Genomic DNA, 26,209 nt, shown 5'->3' with positions numbered 1-26,209 from the left:
GTTATGTCCCCATTGGGCCATATGGCCATCCCATAATCACCTAATTATCCTCATCCTAATGTGTCAACCATCTGTACCTGTCTCTGGGTTGTTATTCGTGCTCCGTGTATATGTTAATCACTGTTTTCCAGATTGATTGTTGGTGGTGTTGTTGTTGCGGATGTGTAACATGCCTAATGTTCGTTTCAGTTTTGGTTCCTGCTGTGCTCCCTGTGTACCTGGTTACCCCGATCCTGCCTTGCTGTTGCTCCCTGAATTCTAGTTAGACTTCTCATGGTCTGTCGTTTTCTAGTTCCTTGTGTATCCAAATAAAGCCCCTTTCAATCCCTCAGATATGACAGGAAAACACAGTTAATTCTGTGTAGTGCTTATTGATGACTGCATTTCAGACGTAAGGGAATTAATAGTGGTGATAATTCAACAATATCTACACATCTACAAAGACATCTACCCTTTGTGTCCAGCTAAATCTATACCTGCATTGGCTGGAGAAGGAAAGAGTTGTACCAAACTAACACTAAGAGCAAATGTATTGTCCAATGCCACTTAACAGTGAATAGAAGGGGTTTATATAGACATCACAACACACACAAACACAGTCCACATGATAATTTTAATTACAAACATTGCTTTAGAAACCTTGTTAGAGAAGACAAGAATGACGTGAAAAAGGATGTGGCTGCATTTTATGAATCATTGGGGAACAAAAAATACTACTACAAAAGCATAGGCTGTGCCTGGGAAAAGAATTTAGACAAAAAATACATTGATCACACTTTGAGGCTTGCATAGATTATATTCTTTTGTCCAAATATATTTTACTAATGTCAGTTCCATGCAATGCTCGGGCGAACAGGGAATATCCTTAGTCTCCATTATATGATTTCTTCCCCATCACTTTGCACATCAGAGTCATTTTTATGGTCTATTGTCAGTGCTGCAATGTCCTCAAATACGTGGGAATAGGTGTCAAAGTGCAGACCAAGATTCAGCAGGCGTTCCCAGTGTTGTACAGTTTCATTAGAGTGATCATCCACATCCCCCTTGACCTCTGCAAGTGGAGCCCCACTCTTTAGAGGAGAGTAGGTGTTTTCACTGATATATTCCTGTTCCCCCAGGTTGATGAAGGGCAGCTCCCTCTCACTCTCATGCACTGAGCAAGTGAAGCCACTGTGGGAATCACTTTCAGAGGAGCTGTCCTCTGGTTTAGGCTGAGAACATTCTGGATGCCCTACACCAGCAGTTAGCTGCTTGTCCAGTTTTGCAGTCAGCCTTCTCAGCTCATCCACAGAGAGCCCCATGGGGAGTACCTCTACAGTAGGGGTCTGGATTTTCCTCATGGAATGTTGGGTGCACTTTTTACTTGATTTGAGTTTGTAATCTGATTGATGTAAGTGTCCTCTTCCAATGCAGTTGCAGATTACATCTCCCTGGTGGGGTCGCTCTCCTCCCCAGTCAGACTTTGAAGAATCTGGTCCAGCTGAATGCCTCTGAGTTAAGTTTTCTTGCCTCTGCCTGTCTACAAACTCTCGCTGCACAGTTGTTTGCAGGGGCCACTCTTTATTCTTGTGGACTGGTTCCACTATCTCAGTGTATGTTTCAGACTGAAAAATGCTACAAAAGCTATCTACTTCATAGTACTCAATTTCACTGTTTCTGGGGTCTGTCTGCAACGAGACAGGTCTGGTTTCCCTGCCACTCTGGGCAACATGGTCTAATGTCTGGTTATCCTGCAACTCATCCCTGATAATGTCAGGATGATTTCCTGCTTTGATGCATTTGGTCTGCTGGAGTACATTTCCACTCTCTCCATGAAAGGCCTTGTTGTCCATGCCCTGCTCACCCCATTCAGGGTACCTAGAAGTCTTGTCAGGTATCATACTTTGAGTATGAGACTTTGATCCAAGCTGTCTGAGGAGAACAAGCAGTGCCAAGCTGATAAGAACAAGGGATGTTGGAAGAATGGCCCCAATAATCCACAGTGGCGCCCCATGGTTGGCCTCAGAGCAAAGAGGGGGGTTGTGTTTTGAAGATGAGCACAATTCACAGTGTTTCCCTTCGAAGTTAGGCAGGCAGGTGCATGACGTGTTGCTCAGGTCAGTATTGTTGCAGGTGCCTCCATTTTGGCATGCTTTAGATGAGCAAGATGCAATGGAAGAATTCTCTTCCCAGCAATTTGGACTGCTACATGCATCCTGAAATAAGCATCCTGTGTGGGACAGCATTGGACTGGCCCGGAAATGCACCACCTCACTGAACCCGTCAAATGGCAGAACATGCCCGTTGAATTTGAAATACTCAACACATCCTGAGAATCCAGCTAGATGACAGAAAATTGAAATGATTAGTTAAATTCAGTTTCACTCTATAGTTTTTTTTTTCAAAATTGAATTTACAGATCAAGCTGCTTTTTAATGTAGAAAATTACGTAGTGGAATCATTAATTGATGTACCCTGTACTGGAATCCTGACTGTCCCCTGTCTGGTGCCCTGTGCTTCCTATGACAGACTCCACACACTGCTTATGGAAGTTGGATCCATGGCACCAATAATTCATGTATCTCATTCAAAGACTTTGAAAATTCATTTGTATATTGAGTTATAAAGAGAAAAAGGTATCTTCTGAAGTTGTACGGAAATTTTTGAATTGTGCTTCGACTTTCTGTAACCACTTATTCAGTCAGTTCCATAATAAAAATAGCTTTTCAATGATGAATCCACTGGATAATAGAGCCTCTTATTCTGCTCTGTTTGTCAGGGACAACACCCTTCTAGACAGAGGACTAAGGCTCCGGGTTTCACTCTATCTGAGCCTTGGTCATCATAATTGTACTAATTGCATTGTGCTAATGTTATATAATAGTACTGTCCAATGAAAAACAGGTGTATCCAAAAATGCAGTTTTTCAGGAGCAAGAAAAAAACATTTTCTCTGAAATTGCTGGGGATCAGCAGATATACTCTCATCTAACCACACAGGAGGGAAATCAAGCGGTCAAGAAAATGCCGCTCAGTAATTGGACAGCTGTAATTACTCCAGTGAATGTGAATGGATGAGGGGGCATGGTAGCAGAGGGATCTGTCCTCATAGCATGACAACACCAATAACAATAATAATGATGATGATAATAATAATAAAGAGCGAAACATATTGCTCAAGAATCTGAAAACTGCTAGGTTCTGAGTGAAAAAAGTTGCAATATTTTACTCAGAATTGTGCAGCCCTAATTCATACTCTTCCAAACAAGGGGTGGGAGATATTTGGTTTTGATGGACACTTCTGACATCTAATTGAGATACTACTCAAATAGATGACTTCATAAAACATCATTTCATTGGTTAATTAGATGTCAAATGCTATCAGTAGACAGAGGAGAACGGGCGTATCCCATGTATAGTAAAAATTCACAATTGTCAATTGTGGACATATGTGGCTTTCATTGGACAGCGATGATAAGCTTAAGTTTAGAAACACTGATCTGAACATATCTACTGACCTAGTTCATTTCCTGTGTGTGGCTGAATGCCTCTGCCTAGGATGATCCTGTCCACATCATGAATGGGGCCAGTGGTGTTCATGACAGGCACCCTGTCCACATAGAGTGCGGTGGTGGGCCCATCTTTGTCAAGGTGAAGAACATGCCAACGAGCCTGGTGCAGCTCAGTCTTCACAAAGGTCTCTGTCAGGTGGCTGGACACATTGCCACTCGAGCGGTAGACAAGCTTCCCTTCCTTTATCTGTCCAGTTCAAAAACACAGTTAGTTATGAAAGTATTATTGGTTAACTTTTCATATCCTAACGTCATATTGCAAGCAGATGGAAGAAGGATGAATGGAGAGATAGATATACAGTATTTGTATGGAAAAGATATTAAATTATTTTAAAAAAACTAAAGTTTCTGTTATATGGCACATATTCATTGTTAGTAAGGAATTGGCAAAATTCCAATAACTTTCAAATATCATATTATTATTATAATTTGAATCCTGTACTGTGTTAATGCAGAAATATTACAAATATGTAAGACAGGGCAATATTTGACTTGATTTGACCTCAAATGAGACTGTGCCCATCCCCTGCACTTACCCCAAGTATTGCACCACCTCGTCTTCCCCAGTAGGAGAATAAGACTCCTTCATGCTCAGTAGTTATGAATTTGACCTCCATCCGAGACATGTGGACTGCTACTGCAGCAATTGTATCTCCTCCCTTCTTCAGGTTTGTAAGATGCTGCTCTCTCTTGTAGCTCTCCTTAATAACATATTCAATGTAGGACTGCCCATTGAGTCTCACTGCATTGTTCTCTGTCAGTGCTAATCAGGAAAACAGTCAAACAGAGATACTTTTAATCAGGCTGAGTGAATATCCCTGATTAGCCCTTTTTAGCAGTCTTCAGCTACTGGATAAAAGTTGCTCATCTCCTATGGATTTGCTTGTCAAACACACATGTAAAGTTTTTCTACAAAAACGACCTCCTCTACTCAAAAATCTAAACGGAAATAAAGAAATGACCTGTGGCACAGTTGACCCCAGTGAAGAGTTCACGACACTGGCAGTAATGGTGGCTCCAGTGGTCCAGGCACACCCCCCCATTTAGGCAGACACCACCGTGACAGGGGGCAGTTGTAGCACGAGGGCAGCTGAAATATAGCATGAAACATGTATGTATTTAATCTTTGCTTGCAGAAATGCACAAAGACAAGTATACATTGTGTTGCATGAATGTATATGTAGATCATTAGCTCATATGATATAATTTTATAGATGCAAATACCGCTCCTTACCCCTCCAGCACATTGTAAGATGCCAAGGCTTCTGAGGAGTCCAACAGTTTGCCATTCACCTTGGCACTCCTCACACATCCAACAAAGTCATGAGTCCTGATTTGAGCAGGATGCAACAAAATGGCCTCGATGGACTTGATCCCACCAAATGTCATGTTAATTGAACCAACATCAAGGGTTCTGTATGTGCAGAGACTCTAGGTAACAGTACATACTTGAAAATGGTATGTAGAGCAGTTTGTGCTAGTTTAATTTCATTGGATTGTTTCAGCTCAATGAATCATCTGTTTCCTAAACCGTGGGTTCCCAAACTTTTCAGCCCTTGACCCCATTTTGCAGGCCGGGTTCCTCTAGGCACATTTCTCTGACCAGGAGAAGTAGATTTATCTCAGTCCACCAGTTGTGGTTACAATGTATTTTTTTCTACAGTTTTATTAACATACTCTGGAAATCATCCTCGCAACCTCCCGCCACTATCTCATGACCGCTCTAAACAGTCCTGACAACCTGTATTATGAATTGAGTCTATAATATTTCTGCCTTCAAAGAATACTTAATTCTGCAGTATTTGCACTATCAAATCATGAGACTCTGTTATGTTGTTAGAGTTGTTTGGCTTTTTTTTATTAACTTTTGGTAACGCTTTATATAAACTACACCTCAATAATGCATTCATTATGTGTGCATTGACCAATATGTGCATCTTCATGACATTCATAGAACATTAATAAGCAGCATGTAAGTATACATTAAGATCGTATCATATCTTAAGAGTTTAAAAATACATACATAATAACAAACATATGATCACGCGATTATAATGCTTGTTAATATCATATAATGTTTGATATTAATATATATTACGGCTATTATGGTATGTTAGGGTGTTATGGTATAGTTACATGCTGCTTATGAATGCTCTATGAATGCATTATGAAGGTGCCATGAATGTTCTACAAATGCATTATAAAGGCATAAGGTACAGTAAATTTAAACCATTACCTAACTTTCTAATGTAGAGCAAAGCATTCCTTATGCTTCATAAACCTTTTGACCTTTAAGATGACCTTTGTAAATGCTGTCTCACAACAAAATACTTAACAGATAACAGACAAAAAATATATACCTTTTACTGCCAACTCCCTCAGTTTGGGAAAAGCAGTATCCAATGGGCTTATCACCAGGGCAGCTGTCCACTTGGAGAGAGGCAGACTGTGAGAAAAATAAACAGGAGGTTTTTGCGTGGGATGGAGTGGTGGCTCTGAGGCTAGGGATCTGTGCCAGCAACTGGAAGGTTGCTGGTTTAAATCCCATGAATGCCCAGAGTAATTCTACTCCATTGGGCTCTTGAGCAAGGCTCTTAACCTGAAATTGCTTCATCCTGGGTATGATGTTAATCTACATCCAGCCCTATAAGCAGGTCCTCCAACTTACAGGGAAAAACTTGGGGGTTGGTGGCAGGATTGGCACTTCAGCCACTGGAAAAGACTCACACTGGTCCATTTGGACTGGTGTGGTGCTGAAGTATCCCCTGCCACATGGCTGCACTCAGGTTCTCACCCCTGAGGTGGTTTGTCATGTGATGGGTGCGGCTACACACTGTATCAGTGCGTGCTCCCTACCTCTGCTCTTTTGCGCGGAGTGTGCACAATCACTGGGCCAACCCACCAACACTCTCGCTGTTCTTAGATGGCAGTGACTCACCTTTCCTGTCCTCCTGACAGTGATGCTGTGAAACAGCCCATCTGTCAACTTCTTCTGTGTTTTCAACCTCACCACTCCATCACCGAGGTTATAGGAAAGCTGAACTTCCCCACCAATGAGCTCCAGAGCCAAAAATTCAGAACTATCCCATGAATGGTCCCATGAATTATCACCATGGTTGTGCAAAAGCAGAGAATTTTCCCGCACAGTAGCCAGCTCAAAGAAGATCACATTATTTCTGGGATCCAGAGGGGGGAATTCCATGTATGACAGCTCCTCAAAGCCATAGCTCTGTACCTCACAGTGTTCTCCACCTGTACCTGAAAAAACATGAATGGAATAATGCTAAATAACCAAATTTGCACAAGGAAATAAACATACCCTCACTGGTCGCTTCATTAGGAATACTTGTTTACCTTTTTGTTAAATAGCAGATCTCCTGGGATTTTTAGACACAGCATTCTTTAGGGTTGTTTTATAAGATGACTTATAAAAAGAGACCACATTTCATGACAAAGAAAGAAATTTAGAATAAGATATAGGATATACCTGCAAGTAGGTCCATACAAGGATATGTACTGGTAAACAGTGTACTTTCTTACCAAATGGACAGTCACAAGTGTATCCTATGGGAATATTAATGCAACTTCCCTGGAGGCAAGGGGATGACACGCAATGGTCGACAACATGCTCACAGAGGTCCCCTGAATAGGTAACACAAGAACATTCAATTTAACTTAAAAATGAAAGCTTAAAATTCATCTGGAGTTAGTTTGATTCAATGCAATACTCCATCCATCCATTTTCCACAACCTGCTGACCAGTGCAGGTCACTTTGATGGGAATATAGTCCTTTACAATGAATGCAATATCAATCAGTGACAGCAATGCTACTATATTGTCAACCAGGCACGACTTAAGTATGGGTAATAATCACCTTCAAATCCAAACTGGCAGGAGCAGTGAAATGTCCCTGCTATGTTTAAGCAGGTTCCCCCATTGCTGCAGGGGATGCTCTGGCATTCATCAATATCACTGGAACAGTGCTTGCCTGTAAAACCCCTCATGCACTGGCAGGAAAAACCACCAGGGTAATTGATGCAGGTGGCCCCATGTTTACATGGATCTTTGTTGCACTCATCAATGTCTTTTTCACACCTTGTGCCAGTAAAACCAGTCAAACAAGAGCAGTTAAATATGTCCACCTGCCTTGGGGAAACCAGTATGACTGCTGGGCTCTCCAAAACTGCAAAGTCTTGGCTGATGTAAATACTTCTGCTACAGGTGGCCCCATTTTGACAGGGACTAATGAGGCAAGGGTTGCTGGTAATGTGAGAGATTTTCACATGACTCCGAGCTTCCAGTACTTTCTTCTGAGCAGCAGAGAGGCTACTTGCCACTTTCCCACTGAGATACTGTCCATTGTAGCTTTTAAATGCAGCCAAAAGAACAACAGATTCTCCTAAATCCTTAACCCCAAACACGTGGCTTTTAGAAGCCTGGAGGTTAAAGACACCATCTAAAGCTTTTATAAATTTCAGATACTTAAAAGACAAGAAATCATTGAAAGATGGAGAAGAAACATAAAAAAACACACAGTTGTTCACTGAAGCATCAATGAACCCTTTATAATTCACATAGATGCTGCTATTAACTGTGGGGTGAATGTAGTCATTTGCTTCAACACTAATATTATAGGTGGCCTCTCCCTCATATGGAGATGACCACAAGTCACAGTTACCCAAAGGAAAGCTAAACATGTGTGTAGGTCCAGTTTTGATGCTGCAGTTGAACACATCCATCTCATCTGGATCATTTGGTTGGACATTACCAATGAGTCCTCCCGGGAAAGACTTGCCATAATACTTGACCTCAATGTATATGTTCCTTGGAGCAGAAGGGTTGTCATTCTCATCTAAAACCCTGATCTGAACTGTTGCTGTAGACGATAAGGGGGGATCACCAGCATCTTGGACCACCACAAGGAGTGAGTACTTTGGGTTAAGTTCACAATCCATTGGCTGCGTGGTGGACAATATTCCATCAAGTGTCAGTGAGAAACCACTTCCTACGACAGGTTTCAAAAGTTGGTATGTAAACGGCCCTTGGTTTGGGGAAATATCAGCATCAGAGGCATTTAAAATTGTAACAACAGTTCCATATGGCTGATTCTCTAGCACAGAAACTTCAGTGGAATACAACATTGGGGCATTGTCATTAACATCCTGCACCATCACAACAACATTTGTGCTTCCTGTGGCTGGTGGGGATGCACTGTCAATAGCCGTAACAGTCAGGTTGTAAACAGGCCACCTTTCCCTGTCCAAGAAGGCATTTGCAGTGATGTCTCCAGTGACAGGATGAATAGTGAAGGATCTGTTTGTGTTCCCACGCTCAATCCTGTAAAAAAAATGGCGCCACTCTATTTTAGAGTCTTGGTCTTCAGCTTGTACTTGGGTGACTAAGGCCCCTAGAGCACAGTCTTCACTAATTTCTGCAATGTACTGCTCAAAGTGAAATTTAGGAGGATCATTTGCATCCAAGACATTGACCCAAACAAGGGTTTCGTCAATGTCAGTCCCATTAATACTACCCCTGTTCTTTGCCAAAATTTGTAAAACCACTGGAGTATGACTGTGTTTCCTTAAATCACCTGTAATAAATATTTCTCCACTATGTTTGTCAATATTGAACATAGCCCTTTTGCTTGGGCCGATTAGCATATAAAAAACTTCTCCGTCAGGGCCCAGATCGTAGTCTGTGGCTGACACTTTGCCAAGTCGAGTACCTGCAGGCATACTTTCAGAAACAGTAAAGTTATACTGGCTTTTTCCAAATTTTGGAACAAATTCATTAAGCCCTGTGATTTGGATATAGACATGCACCACACTGAAATGGGCTAAAGTTCCAGTGTTGGAGGCCTTCACTGACAGCTCAAAAGCTTGATGCACTTCAAAATCAAACATATCACGAGTGGTAATGGTCCCATTTTTGGAATCCACAGAGAATAAGTCTTGATCTCCTGTCAACAGTGAGTAGGTTATTTCTGCATTTGCTCCAGAATCCCTATCGCTAGCTTTTACCTGTGTGACTGTTGTTCCTAGCGGTGCATTTTCTGACACCAGTGCTCTGTATTCCATAGTAGAGAAAACTGGAGGGTTGTCGTTCATGTCCTCGACAACGACTGTAACATTAAGTTCTCCTGTTTCTGATATCCAGCCTCCATCCTTGGCAATGACACAAAGGAGATGAACTACTTTTATTTCATAGTCCAACCCTTTAATAAGTGTAATCAGACCAGAAGTTTGTCCAATGGAAAACAACTCATTGTCATTCCCACTTTTAAAAGCATAAGACAGAAGCCCATTGATTCCATCATCTTTGTCTTCAGCATGAACCCTCCCAATAACGAAGCCTACAGGCACATCCTCTGGGGCCAAAAACAAGACCAAAGGTTCAGAAAAACGTGGAGAAAAGCGGTTCTTCTCAGTAATGACAAAATTAACATTCGTTTCAGATGAAAGAGGGGGCATACCTTTGTCTTTTGCCAAAACAATGAGGGTTAATATGGTATTCAGGCTTTGCCTCAGAAAATCCTTCAGGCGTACCTGTCCACTATAAATATCCACTTCAAAGAAAACAGATGCATTTCCACCAATAGCTGTATACTCTACAGCTGTGGCCCTGGACTGATAATCCTCATCCACAGCTGACAGTTGGATCACTGTAGTTCCCACATCCAAATTATAAGGGATATGTAGCACAGGGCTAAAAGGCAGAAAAATTGGTGCAAAGTAATTGTAAGGCACAATGGTCACAATGACAGTTGTGTTACTTCGATACGGATCTTCACCACAGTCTAGTGCCACTACTGTAAAGCTAAGGCTCTGAGATTCTAGTTTGTTGAGCAAGACTGGCTGCTTGGTTGCAATGTCTCCGGTGGATGCATTTACTCCAAAAAAGTAATCTGGAGGCTCAATATAGTACAGAATTTGCCCATTTTGTCCGATGTCAGCATCTGAGGCTTTGACCTGCATTACAAATATCCCTTGGTTTTTGGTTTCTGTAATAGTCACAGCATATTGGGACTGTGAAAATACAGGACTGTTGTCATTGATGTCTGAAATATCTACAGTGACATCTGTACCAATGCTCCAAGCTGAATCATTAGCAATAACTTTAATTATGTAGCGACTCTGAATCTCTCTGTCTAAAGTCTGTACGATTACTAAGCTCCCACTGGTTTTCTCAATAGCAAAAGGAAACCTCACACTTGATGACTGGTTGTTGACAATTGTATAGGAAATAACAGCATTTTCACCAATGTCCTCATCTGTGGAGGTTATCTGAATGACAGTGGATCCGATTGGTGCATCTTCAGAAACCTCAGTATGAAAGATCTGTAAAAACCGAGGAGCATGGTCATTTTTATCCAGAACAGTTACATACACTATTGCAGTGCCTGTGTTCAGAGTATTGTCCTTGTCTACTGCTTGAATGGTTAATTTATAACCCGAATTTTTTTCCCTGTCTAAGCTCCTTAATGTTTGTATAATGCCAGTGTTTGTGTTAATCGTGAAATCTCCATCCACGTTCCCGATAACAATGCTGTATTCCACCTCCCCGTAAACTCCTAAATCTGCATCGATAGCCAGGACTTCACAGACCACGCTTGCTGGTAGATTCTCAAACACTTCACACATGTACACACTCTTGGTAAAAACTGGAGAGTTGTCATTCACATCTCTAACATGTATGAAAACCTCAGCATAAGTGGAAAAAGGAGGAAAGCCTGCATCTCTAGCTTCAATACAAAGTTGGAATTCCTTATAAGATTCATAATCCAAAGGGGCTCCTATTGTCAGCTCCCCCGTTTCTTGGTCTAGTCGGAACATCATCTCAAAGTTTCCAGAGGCCAGATAGTATGAGATTGGGCCTTTTCTGGTTGTTTCCGCTGTAACTATAGTGATAAGCATGTCCAATGGATCATCTTCCGATACCCAGTATTCAAAGGCATCCACTGTCAAAAGTGGAAATTCCAACACATTCTGGAACCGGATCGTAACAGTTGTGCTGTCAGACTTTGGATCGTTGCCCCCATCTTCGACTCTTACACCAATTGTGATGTCATCTTCTACCTTAAGTTCATCAGAAGTAAAAACTGTCCCTGTAAATGGATCGATGGAGAACCAATCTGCATGTCGGCCAAATAAGGAAAAAGTGAGCTGTGCATTTACTCCAGTATCCTCATCCATTGCACTTACAGCACAAACAATTGAACCTGTTAAAATAAAAATAAACGTGTAAATATACACTGAAAAATAAAGTGGTATAAGACAGAATAGAACAGTGTTTCCTTGGAGACCCCCAGACAATACATATTTTGGTTCTCTGTCAGCTCCCAACACACCCATGCCAGGTATTCGTACTTCTTGACTGGCAGGAAACTGGGAGGGAGCAAAAATGTGGACTGTTTGGGGGGTCCTTGTGGACTGGGTTGGGAAACACTGGAGTAGGGAACAACTAATGCCTAACAAAAAAACATTTAAATCAGTGGTCTGCTTTAGTACATTTGTCAATCTTACCTCTGACCAGTGTGATGGGAATATTAGCCACATACGGACCATTTAGAAACCTGGGCCATTGATCATTGACATCGCTCACTTTCACAGACACCATGACTGAGCTGTTTAGGGGATGGGTAGGATGCATGTCCCTGCCTACCACAGTCAGCCTGTAGCTATTCACGGCCTCTCTGTCTAAGGCAGCTGTGGTGATCATATGTCCCAAGTCATCAATGCTGAAAGGAACATTCTCGTTTTCTATAAAGTACCTGAAACATAGTTTAAACATACGATTATTGGAAAAATAAATTCATGCATTTCATGTAGGTTGGAAATTATTCAATGATTAGTTTAGCAGGGTTATAAAAATCAATACACTCAAATATATATATATATAGCTATGTATAGATATAGCTACCTATGTATATGTGTGTGCGTAGCAATTTTTGTGTCCTTGTTTCACTACCTTATTTCACCATTGATACCATCATCAAGGTCAGAGGCATGTATCATTGAGAATGTACTTCCTGTAGGAATGTCTTCTCTCACAACAGCAGTAATTAAGTTTTCAACAATTATCGGTGGGTTATCATTGACGTCATCCACTATGATCTGTATGGTGCCAGTTCCTGTTAAAGGTGGCGTGCCTGAGGAATGAAATCACAGATTAATACATGCATTGTACTCATTTATCACATTGCAGTTAATAACATTTGTTTTCCAGGCTGCTGATGTGGTCAGTTTAATGCATGTTAAGTATGCGATTTGCATGAGAAAACGGGCAACCCACTGGTTTGAAATCTCCAACAACGGCAGTCAGTACAATGTTCAGTGATGCATTTCAGATGGTACAATGACAAACAATTCAGTGATGATCCAGAAAGTCAGGTTCAGTAATTACATGAATAGAAATACAGAGGAGACAATAAATGCTATTAATAAATAATAATAGTAACCTCATATCTATTTTGGAGAGGAAACCGAGGCAGCTTGGTGCTGTCAGGATAGCAGCTGAGTATACAAGCTACTGATTTTTTTAGTAAAATCTGATCTGAGTTCCCATGGGAAAGAGGCAGATGTATGAAATGGAGCTAAAAATCTATGATCAGTGGTATTACCGTGCACTGTCAGCCAGTCCAACTGAAACCAATAAAGTAACCAACAGGAACTGGTTTAAACAGGTTTGTGATTGACTTCGCACAATAATATATCCCATCACAGGCTTCAAAGCTTCATTTCTCACCTCACATAAAAAGGCTTCAAGAATCACCCATGATCTGCCTGCGGTAAAGCTGTCACACGGAGTGAGTCTGCTTATTGCTGAAGTTGCGTATAATCTTCTAGCACTAATGTACTCCCTCAAATACATGTTACCAAATCGCTGATTACATTTGAATCCCTTAATACACTCCACTAAATTTGGTAATATAATAAAATGAATGGAATTAAATACTGTACATGCTGTCATAGAGAGAAAATTGCCAAAAGTCTGAAATATAGGCATAAGGAAGCCCATTGCATCAATCTGGAACTACTTTGGCTTTGAGTATAAAGCTAACTACTGTTACCTCACAAATTATTTTGCTACTGACAACAAGGTTTATCTGTAAGAAGATCCTACTGATAATTAAGGTAATTATACCCAAACTCAAAGTTTTAATTTTTTTGTGCTGTTATTGGTCATTTCATGGTCTGGTTGGCCTGAACTCTCTGTCTTGACTCGGCGTCTGGATAAGTACACTCAACAGATATTTGAGGCAGACAACACTGATAGTCCTGTACAGTGTGGGGACAAATCATGGCCCTCATCAAGGTTCTCCATGTCAGCAAGTCCACTGGGCTATCTCTCAGTAACTTATAATTTCAGTTTGTCGAAACAGATATTTGAGGCAGACACCACTCGTGATGTATTATTCACGACAAACTGCCGGTTGTTTTCTGTTGTTCTCCTGACAGAGTTGTTTCTCTGGCCTGCAGTTGCAGTACATGCTGAGAATGTTTTATCGCACGTTTGGGATGCGACAGAAGTAATATTGGATATTTGTGGGTTGGGTGAAGAATTAAAGAGTGACGTTCTTTGGCGACACCGCATTTGTAACTTTCCACATTCCACATATTCTTATTTCAGTCGGTACGATATACTACAATGGAAGAGTTGAAAAATAGAATCACATAATTAACAATGTAAAAGACTTTGCTTCATTTCCACAACTATTTAACCCGTATGCTATGAAAAAACAAAAATTTGGCTAAATATTACCATGACCAAACTTGAGAGTTTTCTGTCTGCATGTAATAATGACAGATTGGGTGATTTCAGAATAAATACACATTTCCAGTCAGCCCTCCAGTTGAGCAGGAAAAACTGGCTACTGAATGCTAATATTCCAGACTGTCACGCTCGCCGGGGAGGCGAGCAGGGAAGCAGACGAAAGCAGCCGGACTGACGGGCAAACGGGGTTTATTTACGGCAGACTGACGGACGAAGCACAGCACGTGACAATACAATGCCGGATCTGGCAGACATGGGGAGACGCGGACTGATATACACAAGACTTGGTAAACGGAACAGGCAACAGGTGAGAACCATCAGGGCTGAACACGAGGTAATGAGGGGGGCGTGGCACACATCGGGATCGTACGGAGCGGGATATGACAGAACCCCCCCCCAAAGGCGCGCACACCGGGCGCGCCAGAGGAGAGGCGACGGACGAGACGAACCGGGAAAACAGGACCTGGAAAACAAAACAGAACGTCAACCAAAACCAGGGAACAGAACGGAGACACAGAACAAGAACAGGGACGAGACGAAAGACAAGAGACGACACAGAACAGGGAAGGCAGACAGGCAGACAAGGAAGGGAGACACAGAAGGGGAGACAGGCGGAACAAAAGGGCCAGGAGTGAACGGAGGAGGAACAAAGGGACGAGGAGCAGAGACAGGCGGGACCAAAGGAAAGGGAGGCGGAAACAGGGGAGCCCGAGGGAGCCCAGGCGGGCGACAGGCAGCGGCCGGAGGGGCCGCAGGGGAGAGGGAGAAGGGAGCAGGAGGGGACCACCCAGGAGCCAAGGGAACGGGACGAGGGAGTGACGGAGGGGACACGGAGGGAGCAGGAGGGAACCCCAGTGAAGGCAAGCAGGAGGGGGAAGCCGCGGCAGGCGGAGGCGCAGCCGGAGCCGGCGAAGGCGCCGTCCGACGCACAGCCGGAACAGGGGGGCCCGGAGGCGACCAACAAGGAGCCGGAGGCGCGACCGAGGACCGGCACCGCGGAACCAGGGGGGGACCCGGAGGCGACCGTCGACCCCGAGCCGGAGGAACCGCAGGCAGCCCCGGAGCCCCAGCCAAGGCGAGCGAGGGCGAGCCAGGGGGCAGGGCGGGTGGGAACCGGGCCCCACGCCTATGGCCCCGTCCCTTTCGGGACACTGACAGGCGGGGTCCTAAGGGGCGTGGGTCCCTGCAGGGAGAGGGATCTGGGGTCCATAGGACGGCCCCCGAGGGATCCCACTCAAGGTCCCCCTCGGGGACAAGAGTCTGAGTCTCGGGCGGGGCCACGGGCGTGGCCATTGTAGCCGGCGGAGCTGCCGGCTGGACAGGCAAGCAGGGCTGGACCGGCGAGCTGCCAACCGGGGACGCCGCGGGCAGAGCAGCGGCAGCAGCCGGCGATGCAGCCGCGGGCGTGGTCGTAGGCGGTGCAGCCAGAGGCCAGACGGGCGAGACGGGCAGGTCAGGCGAGCGGCCAGCAGGGGGCGCTGCAGGCAGAGTAGGGACCACTGCAGGCGCCTCGGGCATACGGTCAGCAGGGGGCGCCTCAGCGGGCGCCGCCAGCACGCGACCAGCAGGAAGTGCCTCAGCGGGCGTAAGGTCAGCAGGGGGCGCCTCAGCGGGCGCCGCCAGCACGCGACCAGCCGGGGGCGCTGCAGGCAGAGCAGGGGCCACTGCAGGCGCCTCGGCGGGCGCCACCAGCATGTGGCCAGCAGGGGGCGCCTCGGCGGGCGCCGCCATCACGTGGCCAGCAGGGGGCGCAACCGCGGCCACCTCAGGCAGTTTAGGCGCCGGCAGGACAGGCGAGCAGGAGCAGGGCTGGCCGGGCAGGACAGGCAAGACGGGCAGCTCAGGTGCCGGCAGGACAGGCAAGACGGGCAGCTCAGGTGCCGGCAGGACAGGCAAGACGGGCAGCTCAGGTGCCGGCAGGATGGGCGCCGCCATCACGCGGCCAGCAGGGGGCGCCGCAGCGGGCGCCGCCATCACGCGGCCAGCAGGGGGCGCCGCAGCGGCCAGTGCCGCAGGCAGAGCAGGCAGGACAGGCGGGTCAAGCAGGACAGGCGGGCAGGGCTGGCCGGACAGGACAGGCGAGACGGGCAGGTCAGGCGAATGGACAGCAGGAGCCGCCGCTGTCTGGGCAGGCGGGTCAGGCAGGACAGGCGGGTCAGGCAGGACAGGCGGTGCCGCGGGCAGAGCGGCGGCGACAGCAGCAGGCAGCGCAGCCGCGGGCAGATCGGCGGCGACAGCAGCAGGCAGCACAGCCGCGGGCAGATCGGCGGCGACAGCAGCAGGCAGCGCAGCCACGGGCAGACCGGCTCTAGAGACCCGGGGAATTGCGTCTCTCACCGGGCTGATCCCTTTTCCGTGCAGGCGTTCCGGCCGGTACGGATATGCCTCCCGCGGAGGCGGCATCTCACCGGGGACGTCGAGCAGGCGGGTAGCGGCGAAGCCATCCCAGGGGAGCCGTGAGCCCTCGTACTCCCTGGCTAACTCCCAGGCGGGGAGCAGAGTGCAAGCCCCCAGGAAGAGAGACGGAGCCTCTTCCTGCTGCACTCTTTGTTTGTTCCGCCTCTTCTTGCCGCTTGCAGCAGAAAGCGGAGCCACCGCGAACACTTCGTCCAGGCTCCGGGCGACGCGTTCGTCTCTCCGCCGCGTGAGCCGCTCACTCAGACGGCGCATGAGTTTGCGTGCCCGCTCGAGCGGGTACTGCTGTCCAGGCGGGCGCTCTTCTGTGAGGAGGTCCGCGCCCCGGGTGGCCAGCTCCAGGGCTACAGGATCCTCTAGTACTTGCGGTTGGGAGCGCCAATACACGAAGTCTTGCAGGAGACCGAGCCGGTGGTGCTCGGTCTCCCGCGTCGTGTTGCTAGGGAGATCCGGCATTCTGTCACGCTCGCCGGGGAGGCGAGCAGGGAAGCAGACGAAAGCAGCCGGACTGACGGGCAAACGGGGTTTATTTACGGCAGACTGACGGACGAAGCACAGCACATGACAATACAATGCCGGATCTGGCAGACATGGGGAGACGCGGACTGATATACACAAGACTTGGTAACCGGAACAGGCAACAGGTGAGAACCATCAGGGCTGAACACGAGGTAATGAGGGGGGCGTGGCACACATCGGGATCGTACGGAGCGGGATATGACACAGACCACATTAAGACACAAAATTGCAGCATATTAAACAAAAAGCTCCACTTAATAAAAATAATATATTGTATCAAAACATTTGAAGTTGCTTTTACCTAATATTTTAAAAATGTTCTTGAATTTGCTTAAGTACAATTCTACGAAAAGCATGGCTTTCCATGTTATTTTTCTTGCTTTACTGGGGGGCAAATTAGCTTAATTTAACATTTTTTATGTTGCTTATCTAGCTGCTCAGCTCAAAGTGGATGTATTCAGAAAAAGCATATACTTATTATATATGACAGAGCCATCACTTTTGCAATCCAACATAAAAAAAATATCCTACTGACAATGGTTACACAGAAAACCATGCTGGCGAGTACTTAAGTATAATATTTTTATTGGTAGATACTAAGAATTCTGAGTTTACGTTTTCTTGTAAGAGATCACATCATACAGATTTTAGCTTGGGGCACAAAAACAATTGTGCCTATTCAAAAAAACACTATTATGCGGTATTATGTATTATGTGTATTATGTTAACTTTTTAAATCCACTTTCAGATTTTATATTTTGATCTTCTATCATTGCTAATTAATTGTCGTCACACATACAACATTTTAATAGAAAGCGAAATAAATTATGAAGAGTAATAAATTTAGAGTGGCATGCAACTTCAAATAAAGTAGCAATACAGGAGCTGGATTGTAATAATTTGAAATATAGATGTCAAAAAAATTCAGAGAAATGGAAACACTGTTAAAGCCAACAAAAGCTTTTTTAAATTCTGTTTGAGGACCACATTTATTTGAAGGTATGCTTAGGAAATCAACTTCCATCAACAGTAGCTAACTTCATCTTTCAGTAAGGAATTGTTCAGTAAATAATGTTTCACAATAACTGTATAATGGAGACAGAAGGAAGTCAAAAGCAAGTCAAGTCAGAAACAAACAAATTAGCTGACTAGCTTTGTATAAGATTCATATAGCTTTGTATAGTGATTCATTTCTATTGCATATCGGACATGAAAACATTACCTGAGTCAACAGCGATTATATGTAATGTGTACTGGCTTCTCTGCTCTCTATCCAGACTTTGAAGCATTTGAAGTGTTCCATTGGGAGAGAGTGAGAAGAGGTCTTCCTCATTACCCATATCAATGAAAAACAACAGCAGGGTGTTCAGACCCAGATCTTCATCAACAGCTGATACCTTGACAATTCAATGCAAAAAAATAGCTTAGTTATTTGTCTATGCTAATTTCACACAAGGAAAATTGTATAAAGGAAGCTATTTTATTTCGATAAGGTTCCCTGTTACCTGATGAATAATTTGAGGGGAGTCCTCATTCTCTAATACATGGAGTGTCACTGATGGTGGAGATATGAGAGGAACACAGTCATTGATGTCAGTGACGGTAATCTGGACAATGGCTGTAGCAGACCTCTTAGCAACTCCCTGGTCTACAGCAAAAACAGTAAGTATGTGTGTAGGGAGCCTTTCACGGTCTAGCTTGTCCTTCAGAGACAAAACCCCACCCACTGCTTCCAACAGGAATGGTGAGTCCTGGGATAGATGATACTGTAGAAGTCCATTGGGCCCTGCATCAGCGTCATAAGCATGTACCTGGAGTAGACTGGTCCCTCTTGGGAGATCTTCACTTACTGTCACATTGTACAAGCTCCTGGAAAAACCTGGGTCATTGTCATTCACATCCTCAACAAAAACTGTTAGGTTCATTGAAGTGGACAACTGGGGAATTCCTTCATCTCGTGCCGTTAGACGAACCTTAAAAACATGAACTAATTCCCTATCCAGTGGTTCTTCCAGATAAACTGTGCCAGTTGTGGAGTTAATTCTGAATCTGCTTCCAGACCAATTTTGCAGCTCGTATAATACATGACTGTTTAATCCAGAGTCCAGATCCACTGCTTGAACGACCATGATTTCTGTGTGGAGTGGAGTGTCTTCTGGGATATGGATCATGCCAGTGGACTTGAAGGATGGCGCATTGTCATTCACATCCTTGACAAGTATAGTAACACGTGCTGTGCCGGTAAGACGTGAGCTCAAAGGCTGGCCGCAGTCACTCACCTGGATTGTCAGAATATATAAAGACATTGTCTCCCTGTCAAGCTCTTTCTGCAGACAAAGAGCACCACTGTGACTCACTGCAAATCTGCCATGTTCATTTCCTGCGGCTACTGTCCAGTTCAGTTCTGCATTCACGCCTGTTAAACAGAACATTACAAAGGCAAATCAACATATGCAGCAGGTTCTATCAAGAGAGCACAAAGAATTTAGTCTTAAATTTTTAAATGCTTTTTAATATGCATCATAAAATTAAGCTTTTACAATAAAATTGAAAAGTCATGAATTTCAATTTTTACTGCCTATTTATGCAAATATTGTGTAGTATTTTTGTAGACAGATAATGCCAATATTTAATAAAGATGAACATATTCAGAAATTTCTCCTGGAATATATGTGATTCTTTTCATTTAAAGGTCATTAATTACAAAGAACATGCATTTTGGAATACAGGGAGATTGGCTCTGGTTTAAGTATAAAGCAGCTGGCTTCAGTGAATTTTGTGACATAGATTTAAATCTAAATAAGGCACAATAACTTCAGCTTTAAAAGATGCTTTTTTTGGGGAGGGGGGGGGGTTGTGCTTGTAACTGGAAGGGAGTATTTGGCAACAATACTGGGCTGCCATGTAAGTAAACGTCAAGCGCTGAGAAAGAGATCCACTGAGCTGTAAAAATAACAAAGCCTGATCATAGCTTTGTGTCATCTGCTGCTCAAATCAACTGAATTTGTGTTTTCTCATACTGTATGTTAGTCGAAGATTGTCACAAGGAATTGGCTCATAGACAGACAAACACACTTAGCAACAGTAACGAGGAAGATACTGTTAATTGACACCACGCTGTTGTTCATCTCAGGCTTTTATCAAAGGCAAATAAATCTTTGCATAGTTATACAACAGATATTTCACTTGGCAATTAAGCACAACTATGCTTGCCATGTAACATTAACCTCTTTTTTACCTTCAAGTTACTACTGTTCATACTGACCGCTATCTGCATCTGTGGCATTAAGGATGAGGAAACAGGTGCCCAGAGAGGCATCCTCTGCCACGGCAGCTGAGTAGCTGTCCGAACTGAAAATGGGTGGGTTGTCATTGACATCGATAATGTTGAAATACACCCTGAGCCTGGCTGGCTGAGCAGCACGGCTGCGCGATCCCACTGTGAGGATGTAGTGCTGCTCGGACTCATAGTCCAAGGCACGGGTCAACGTAAACTCGCCGGAGACTGGATTCAGCAGAAACAGGCCACTCCCGTCATCATCCACCAGCACGGTGTATGCCAAAGGCTGACCCCTTTCAATCCTCCCCACCACTGCTCCTGTTAAAAGCAAGAATTACATTTTCAGAGGAGATCATTTATGTAATTTCTGTCCAGATCTACTTGTGATTGTGTTAATATCAATGTATATGTGCAAATAATATGTGTAATACATACACACAAAAAAATGTACTGTCCAAAGGACTGCATTTTAATTTGAGATATCAAAACATACCTGCAGATAAAAAAATTCAGTGCTTTTTCTAAGTGGCAAACCCTATTTGTGGTACAGATATAAAAGTCATGCACTGGAGATGAGACAGTTGTGTAATCCTACTGTCAAAGGTGAATTAGACCAGCACAACAGCCCTCACATTTACACAAAATTTTATAATAGCAGGCAGTCATAGAGTAAAGAACACAGGCTTATCACTGTAGGATTCCAGGTCAGTTCTCGGGAGGTGTTTTGCTGATGTGCCCCTACAGGTACTTACCTGGAATTACTCCAGTAAAAATATCCAGCTAAGAGAATGAATAGCTGTAAATCGCTTTGGACCAAAGTGTCAGCTATGAAACTAAAATAATGTTTAAAAATTGAGGACATACTATAAGATGGAGTGAAATAAGAGCTTTCTTGTGACTACTGTACTCACCTGGGGCTGTATCCTCTCTTACTTCAAAAGAGTACACAGATTTAGAGAAAGCCAGCCAGGCTGAGCGCTTAATCCTGCGGTATACACCAAAGCCACTTGCACCCAACTTGCCTGCAGAGGCATTTTGGTGCAGAGGATCCATTGCAAGTGAGTTTTTCTCACCAAAACTATAACTCCAATCCTTAAAATAATGGCCATCAATCATATCCAGAACAGCAACACAGGCAACAAGGATGTTCAAAACCTGTGGAGATGAGCAAAGGGGCAGCAATTTCAGTGCAAAAAAACCTTCAAGTTGTTTATCCTAGACTGCAGTCCACCGACAGAACTACAGATAAATATGTAATACATCAAAATACACACAGAGACTGTTATAACAACAGTTCAAGTAATGTGCGTGAAAGCTTATTCTTGCACCCCTGTCCCAGAGCAAAATAAACATAGAATTAAAAACATTTTCCCCTCTAAACCTATGATAAACAAATATTTAACATGACAAGAATACAAACCTTTGTAAACATATACCAGTCATTCAGTCTACCACAACCAAGATGACTCGTTTTAAGCACCTATACTCGTCACCAAGCAGAAAAAGGCCGGTATGTCTGACCCTATTCTTAATACAGCAACACTATACTGTCAGTTGAGACACTTATCTTTCTAACTGAGCTAGCTTCCCCAAGATCTCTTTCACTGCCTCTCCATTAAACGTCACTATGTTGCATTATTCTCCTCCCTGGGGACTCCCTGTTGTTGGGCATTACAATGACAACTTGTCCTTTGATCACACTGAAAAAAAAGAAGTTCCCAGAAAGATAGTCTTCATCCTTCACCAAGACAGCTCAGCTATTTAAAGTTAATATATTTAGTTATTTCTTTTTGTTTATGAAATCAGGGGACCTCATGAATACCTCTTTGCGAATGGAAAGTTACCGCGACAAACAGGCAGTTTTTCTGTAGCTAAATCTGTGTTCAAATAGATTTAAACTCGGCTTTTCCAGTTTCATTTAAAGAGAATTAGTCTGTTCCTACTATAGCAGCAGATGTGTACTATAACAGCGAGCCTCTGGGCACATAATAACAATTCAATGAAACCGCAGAATTAACGTTAAACGTATAGTTACTGCAGCTTTAAAACAACGTGATCAAATTTTTCATCATAATAATAAAACAAGAACCTGATAAACACCGGTCATTAGTCATTCTGGAAATAAAAGTGTGAATTGGAATTTGATAAAAATTCCAGTAACTTATTTGCGCAGATTTAAACAGTTAGTACTTACCACCATGACGAACAGTATACTTAATCCTTAAAGTACGTATATTGCGTACATTCTTTCAGACCTCCTAGACGTTTGGTCCACAATTATTGAAATTTATAAAAAGCGCTACCGAAAGTTTCTTTTTTGGGTATTATATATACCTGACACTTACAGAGATTGCTCTTAGTGAACCTGCCTTGCAAAACATCCCCATTCACCGATGCTAACTCAGTTAGCGGGGGCTGGGGGTGGGTTTAATTTCAGTTGGTTTGGTTTAGGGCGGGGGCAGCCTAACCTGACAGTGAGAATTTATTATAGTAGTAGTAGTACTAGTAATAGTAGTAGTAGTAGTAATAATAATAATAAATAGTTTACAAAAATAATTCACAACAAAAGAACAACAATCGTATATTAACTGAATTTTAATTTCTTGCGATAATCCCCGGTAAATCAACTGATGAACTACTATATGTGTAGCTTTTAAAAGCCTGCCAACAAACTGATTAGCCCACTGTAACAGGCAGTATACATCGCCATGTTTTTATACTGTACTCTTGCTGGATTTATAGTTACTGCTGCTTTTAATTGCGTGATAGAAATATTAACTGTCATATTTGTTTGTCCAGAAAAATGCTTATAGCATTTTTATATCACGTGGATTTTTCTCTGAAACGTTTAGTAGCCTAAGATTTACCTCATTTTATGAGCAAGACGTGCTTTCTTAGTCATCTTTAATAAAGGGGGAAAAAATCCTTCTGCGCCCAATCTTGAATGTGGAGCAATCCTCTTTTAAGGGCAAGGCCGTGATCCTTGAGGTGATCCTTGTCTGTGAGTTGTCTACTTACATGTAAATATTTTTCTGCAAAGCATTTTTTAAATTCTCATTCACTGCACTACACATTACATTCACTCAGAGGTGCTGAGGAGAATGACAGTGAGAAATTACCAACTAAAGAACCTTCAAAGCCTTTCAAAAGGAAGGAATTCAGACAAAGAAAAAGCACAAAGTATCAGCCTGACTTGAATCAACAGTTTCCAAGAATCCCAAACGGTCTCTGCAGTGAATTTCTCTGAAAAAGAGTGTCCCTTCTTTAGCCTAATAAACATGCAGTTTCATTCGTGAGCCAAACAAACCCTATTTAAGCAGCATGACGTCTCTTTATAAAAAGAAGCTTTGTTCCTTGGTTTCTGAGAGAACATATTAACCTGTATTCACAACAGAAAAACCACAATATTTAGTTTTCTGTGGAATCAGAGATCCCAAGGTTTGGATAACAGTTCAACTGTAGTTTCTGGTTTGAATACTTGGAAGACAGCTGTAAAATGCTGTTGGAATACTTGAGACTAAAAGTACCATTCTTATTTGTGTTTCATTATGTTGTGTGGAAATCAGGGTTTATTTGAGAAGAGGTCAATTTTACATGCTGTTATATCAGGATGATTTAGCACATCCTCTAATTCTGAGTTTACTAATCCTAATCCTACCTCTCCTTGACATGTGATGAATACTGCTTTTAAATTCTCCCCATGCACATAACTTTAATGTGCCTCTAGGCTGCTCTCTATTCATTAGCTTGCATTATTCTGCTTTGAAAAGCAGAAATGTAATTTTTTAACTCATTTGATACATTTATGTGAAAAGACACCTAAACGGCTTCATGTTCATAAGATGAATACTTGAATTCTTCAGCAGGAGAAATATTCATAGTGGGAGGAACTGCATCATACTCTAAGCGATTCACAAACATATTCATCTTTAAAATTTTACTTTACATTACTTTAGCTTTGAATGCAGTTATTTTTACCTACAAATGTCTCCTAGCCACACCCTTATTTTTCTTTGATAGTTGTCTTATGTTTGATGTAATCTGTTCATACTGTGGTCACTTCAGAGTTGTAAAACTGTTCTTTATGCATTCATGCATACATACATACATACATGCACACATACATACATATACACACTATATGTAAAAAATATATGGACACCTGGAACAGGAACTTATTATGACATGGAGTTGCCCCCCCATTCCTTTGCGGCCATAACAGCTGCCACTCTTCTGGGAAGTGTATCTGTGAGAATTTTTGCCCATTCATCCAGAAGAGCTTTTGTGAGGTCAGACACTGATGTTGGATGTGAAGTTCTGGCTCACAATCTCCATTCTAGTTCATCCCAAAAGTGTTTGATGGGGTTGAGGTCAGGGCTCAGTGCGGGCCAATCAAGTTCTTCCACACCAAACTCACCCAGCCATATCTTTATGGACCTTTCTTTGTGCACTGGGGCACAGTCATGCTGGAACAGAAAAGGACCTTCCCCAAACTGTTCCCGCAAAGATGGAAGCATAGAATAGTCCAAAATGTCTTGGTATGCTGAAGCATTAAGACTTCCCTTCACTGGAACTAAGGGGCCTAGCCTAACCCATGAAAAATAGACCCATACCATTATCCCTTCTCCACAAAATTTTAGAGCTAGCACAATGCAGTCAGGCAGGTAATGTTCTCCTAGCAACTGCCAAACCCAAACTCATCCATTCGACTGCCAGACAGAGAAGTGTGATTTGTCACTCCACAGAACACATTTCCACTACTCCGGAGTCCAGTGGCAGCATGCTTTACATCACTCCATCTGACATTTGGCATTGTGCTTGGTGATGTGAGGCTTACATGCAGCTGCTCGGCCATGGAAGCCCATTCCATGAAGCTCCTGATGCACAGTTTCTGTGCTGGGATTAATGCCAGAGGAAGTTTGGATCTCTGCAGTTATGGAGTCAAAGTGCTGGCGACTTTTACGCACTATGCATTGTAGCACTTGGCGACCCCACTCTGCTACTTTAGTGTCTGTTGTTCCTAAACATTTTTACTTTGCAATAATGCCACTTACAGTTGACCATGGAATATGTAGCAGGGAAGAAATTTCACGATCTGACTTATTGCAAAGGTAGCATCCTCCCACCGAGCACCAGAATTATCACAACGAGTGTTGTGTTGTATACACTTCACCCAAAACCTGTATGTTATTGAATATAACCAATTTTATATTAATGAGCAGTTACAGTGCAAGGTACAGTGTACAACTTCACTCCAAGAGCTAGTGGCCATCTGCATATTTTATGGTCTTATCTTAGGGAATAGTTATTATTATTTTTTTTGTAATTCCTCATTTTGGCTTATCAACTCTTACACATTCAACATGTCTGTGCCACATGTATCAAGTATAAACCAGGTTCATTAGAATGTGTTTCTGCAGCTTCATGTCACTCATTGTGCTTGCTCACTCACACACAGGTTGACAAGCATGACTGTTATTGGTCATTCAAGAATTCAAAGTCAGAACAGTTACAAGTGGACAGGAGTAGTGGGAAAAGGCAGGCAAGTCTCTCTGACCTTAGTGATGAGGACAGATATTCCAAGAGTGACCTATTGAATGAGGTAAGTAATTATTACATGTAAGTAGATGGTGTTTTGTTTGTGGCCCTGTTTTTAAAATGTACATATGTG

General features: G+C 43.3%; 1 protein-coding gene across 7 annotated transcripts; it reads right to left on the bottom strand.

Moving 5' to 3' along the window:
- Positions 1-594: 594 nt before the first annotated feature.
- LOC111851363 (protocadherin Fat 4) lies at positions 595-23,642 on the bottom strand. Of its 7 annotated transcripts, none has more exons than XM_023826214.2 (17): positions 22,733-22,963; positions 21,959-22,238; positions 21,450-21,693; positions 20,524-20,856; positions 18,764-19,674; positions 18,481-18,655; positions 12,519-12,699; positions 12,074-12,321; positions 7,426-11,769; positions 7,091-7,192; positions 6,489-6,808; positions 5,911-5,996; positions 4,785-4,964; positions 4,513-4,640; positions 4,087-4,313; positions 3,497-3,737; positions 595-2,320 (listed from the first exon to the last, which is right to left on the bottom strand). In XM_023826214.2, the coding sequence occupies exons 2-17, from the start codon at positions 21,968-21,970 to the stop codon at positions 876-878; spliced, it is 9,177 nt and encodes a 3,058-aa protein (XP_023681982.2). In that variant the 5' UTR covers positions 21,971-22,238; positions 22,733-22,963; the 3' UTR covers positions 595-875. The 7 variants fall into 7 exon arrangements, with proteins under 7 accessions (XP_023681982.2, XP_072557439.1, XP_023681985.2 ...); XM_072701338.1 differs by lacking the exon at positions 21,959-22,238 and having other exon boundaries at positions 7,426-9,918; positions 10,024-11,769; positions 22,884-22,958; XM_023826217.2 differs by lacking the exons at positions 21,959-22,238; positions 22,733-22,963 and adding an exon at positions 23,406-23,642.
- Positions 23,643-26,209: the final 2,567 nt, after the last annotated feature.

This window comes from Paramormyrops kingsleyae, chromosome 17 (genome assembly GCF_048594095.1).
Source record: "Paramormyrops kingsleyae isolate MSU_618 chromosome 17, PKINGS_0.4, whole genome shotgun sequence".
NCBI lineage: Eukaryota > Metazoa > Chordata > Actinopteri > Osteoglossiformes > Mormyridae > Paramormyrops > Paramormyrops kingsleyae.
The sequence above is the reverse complement of the archived record's forward strand: the minus strand, read 5'-3'. Positions and strand labels throughout refer to the sequence as shown.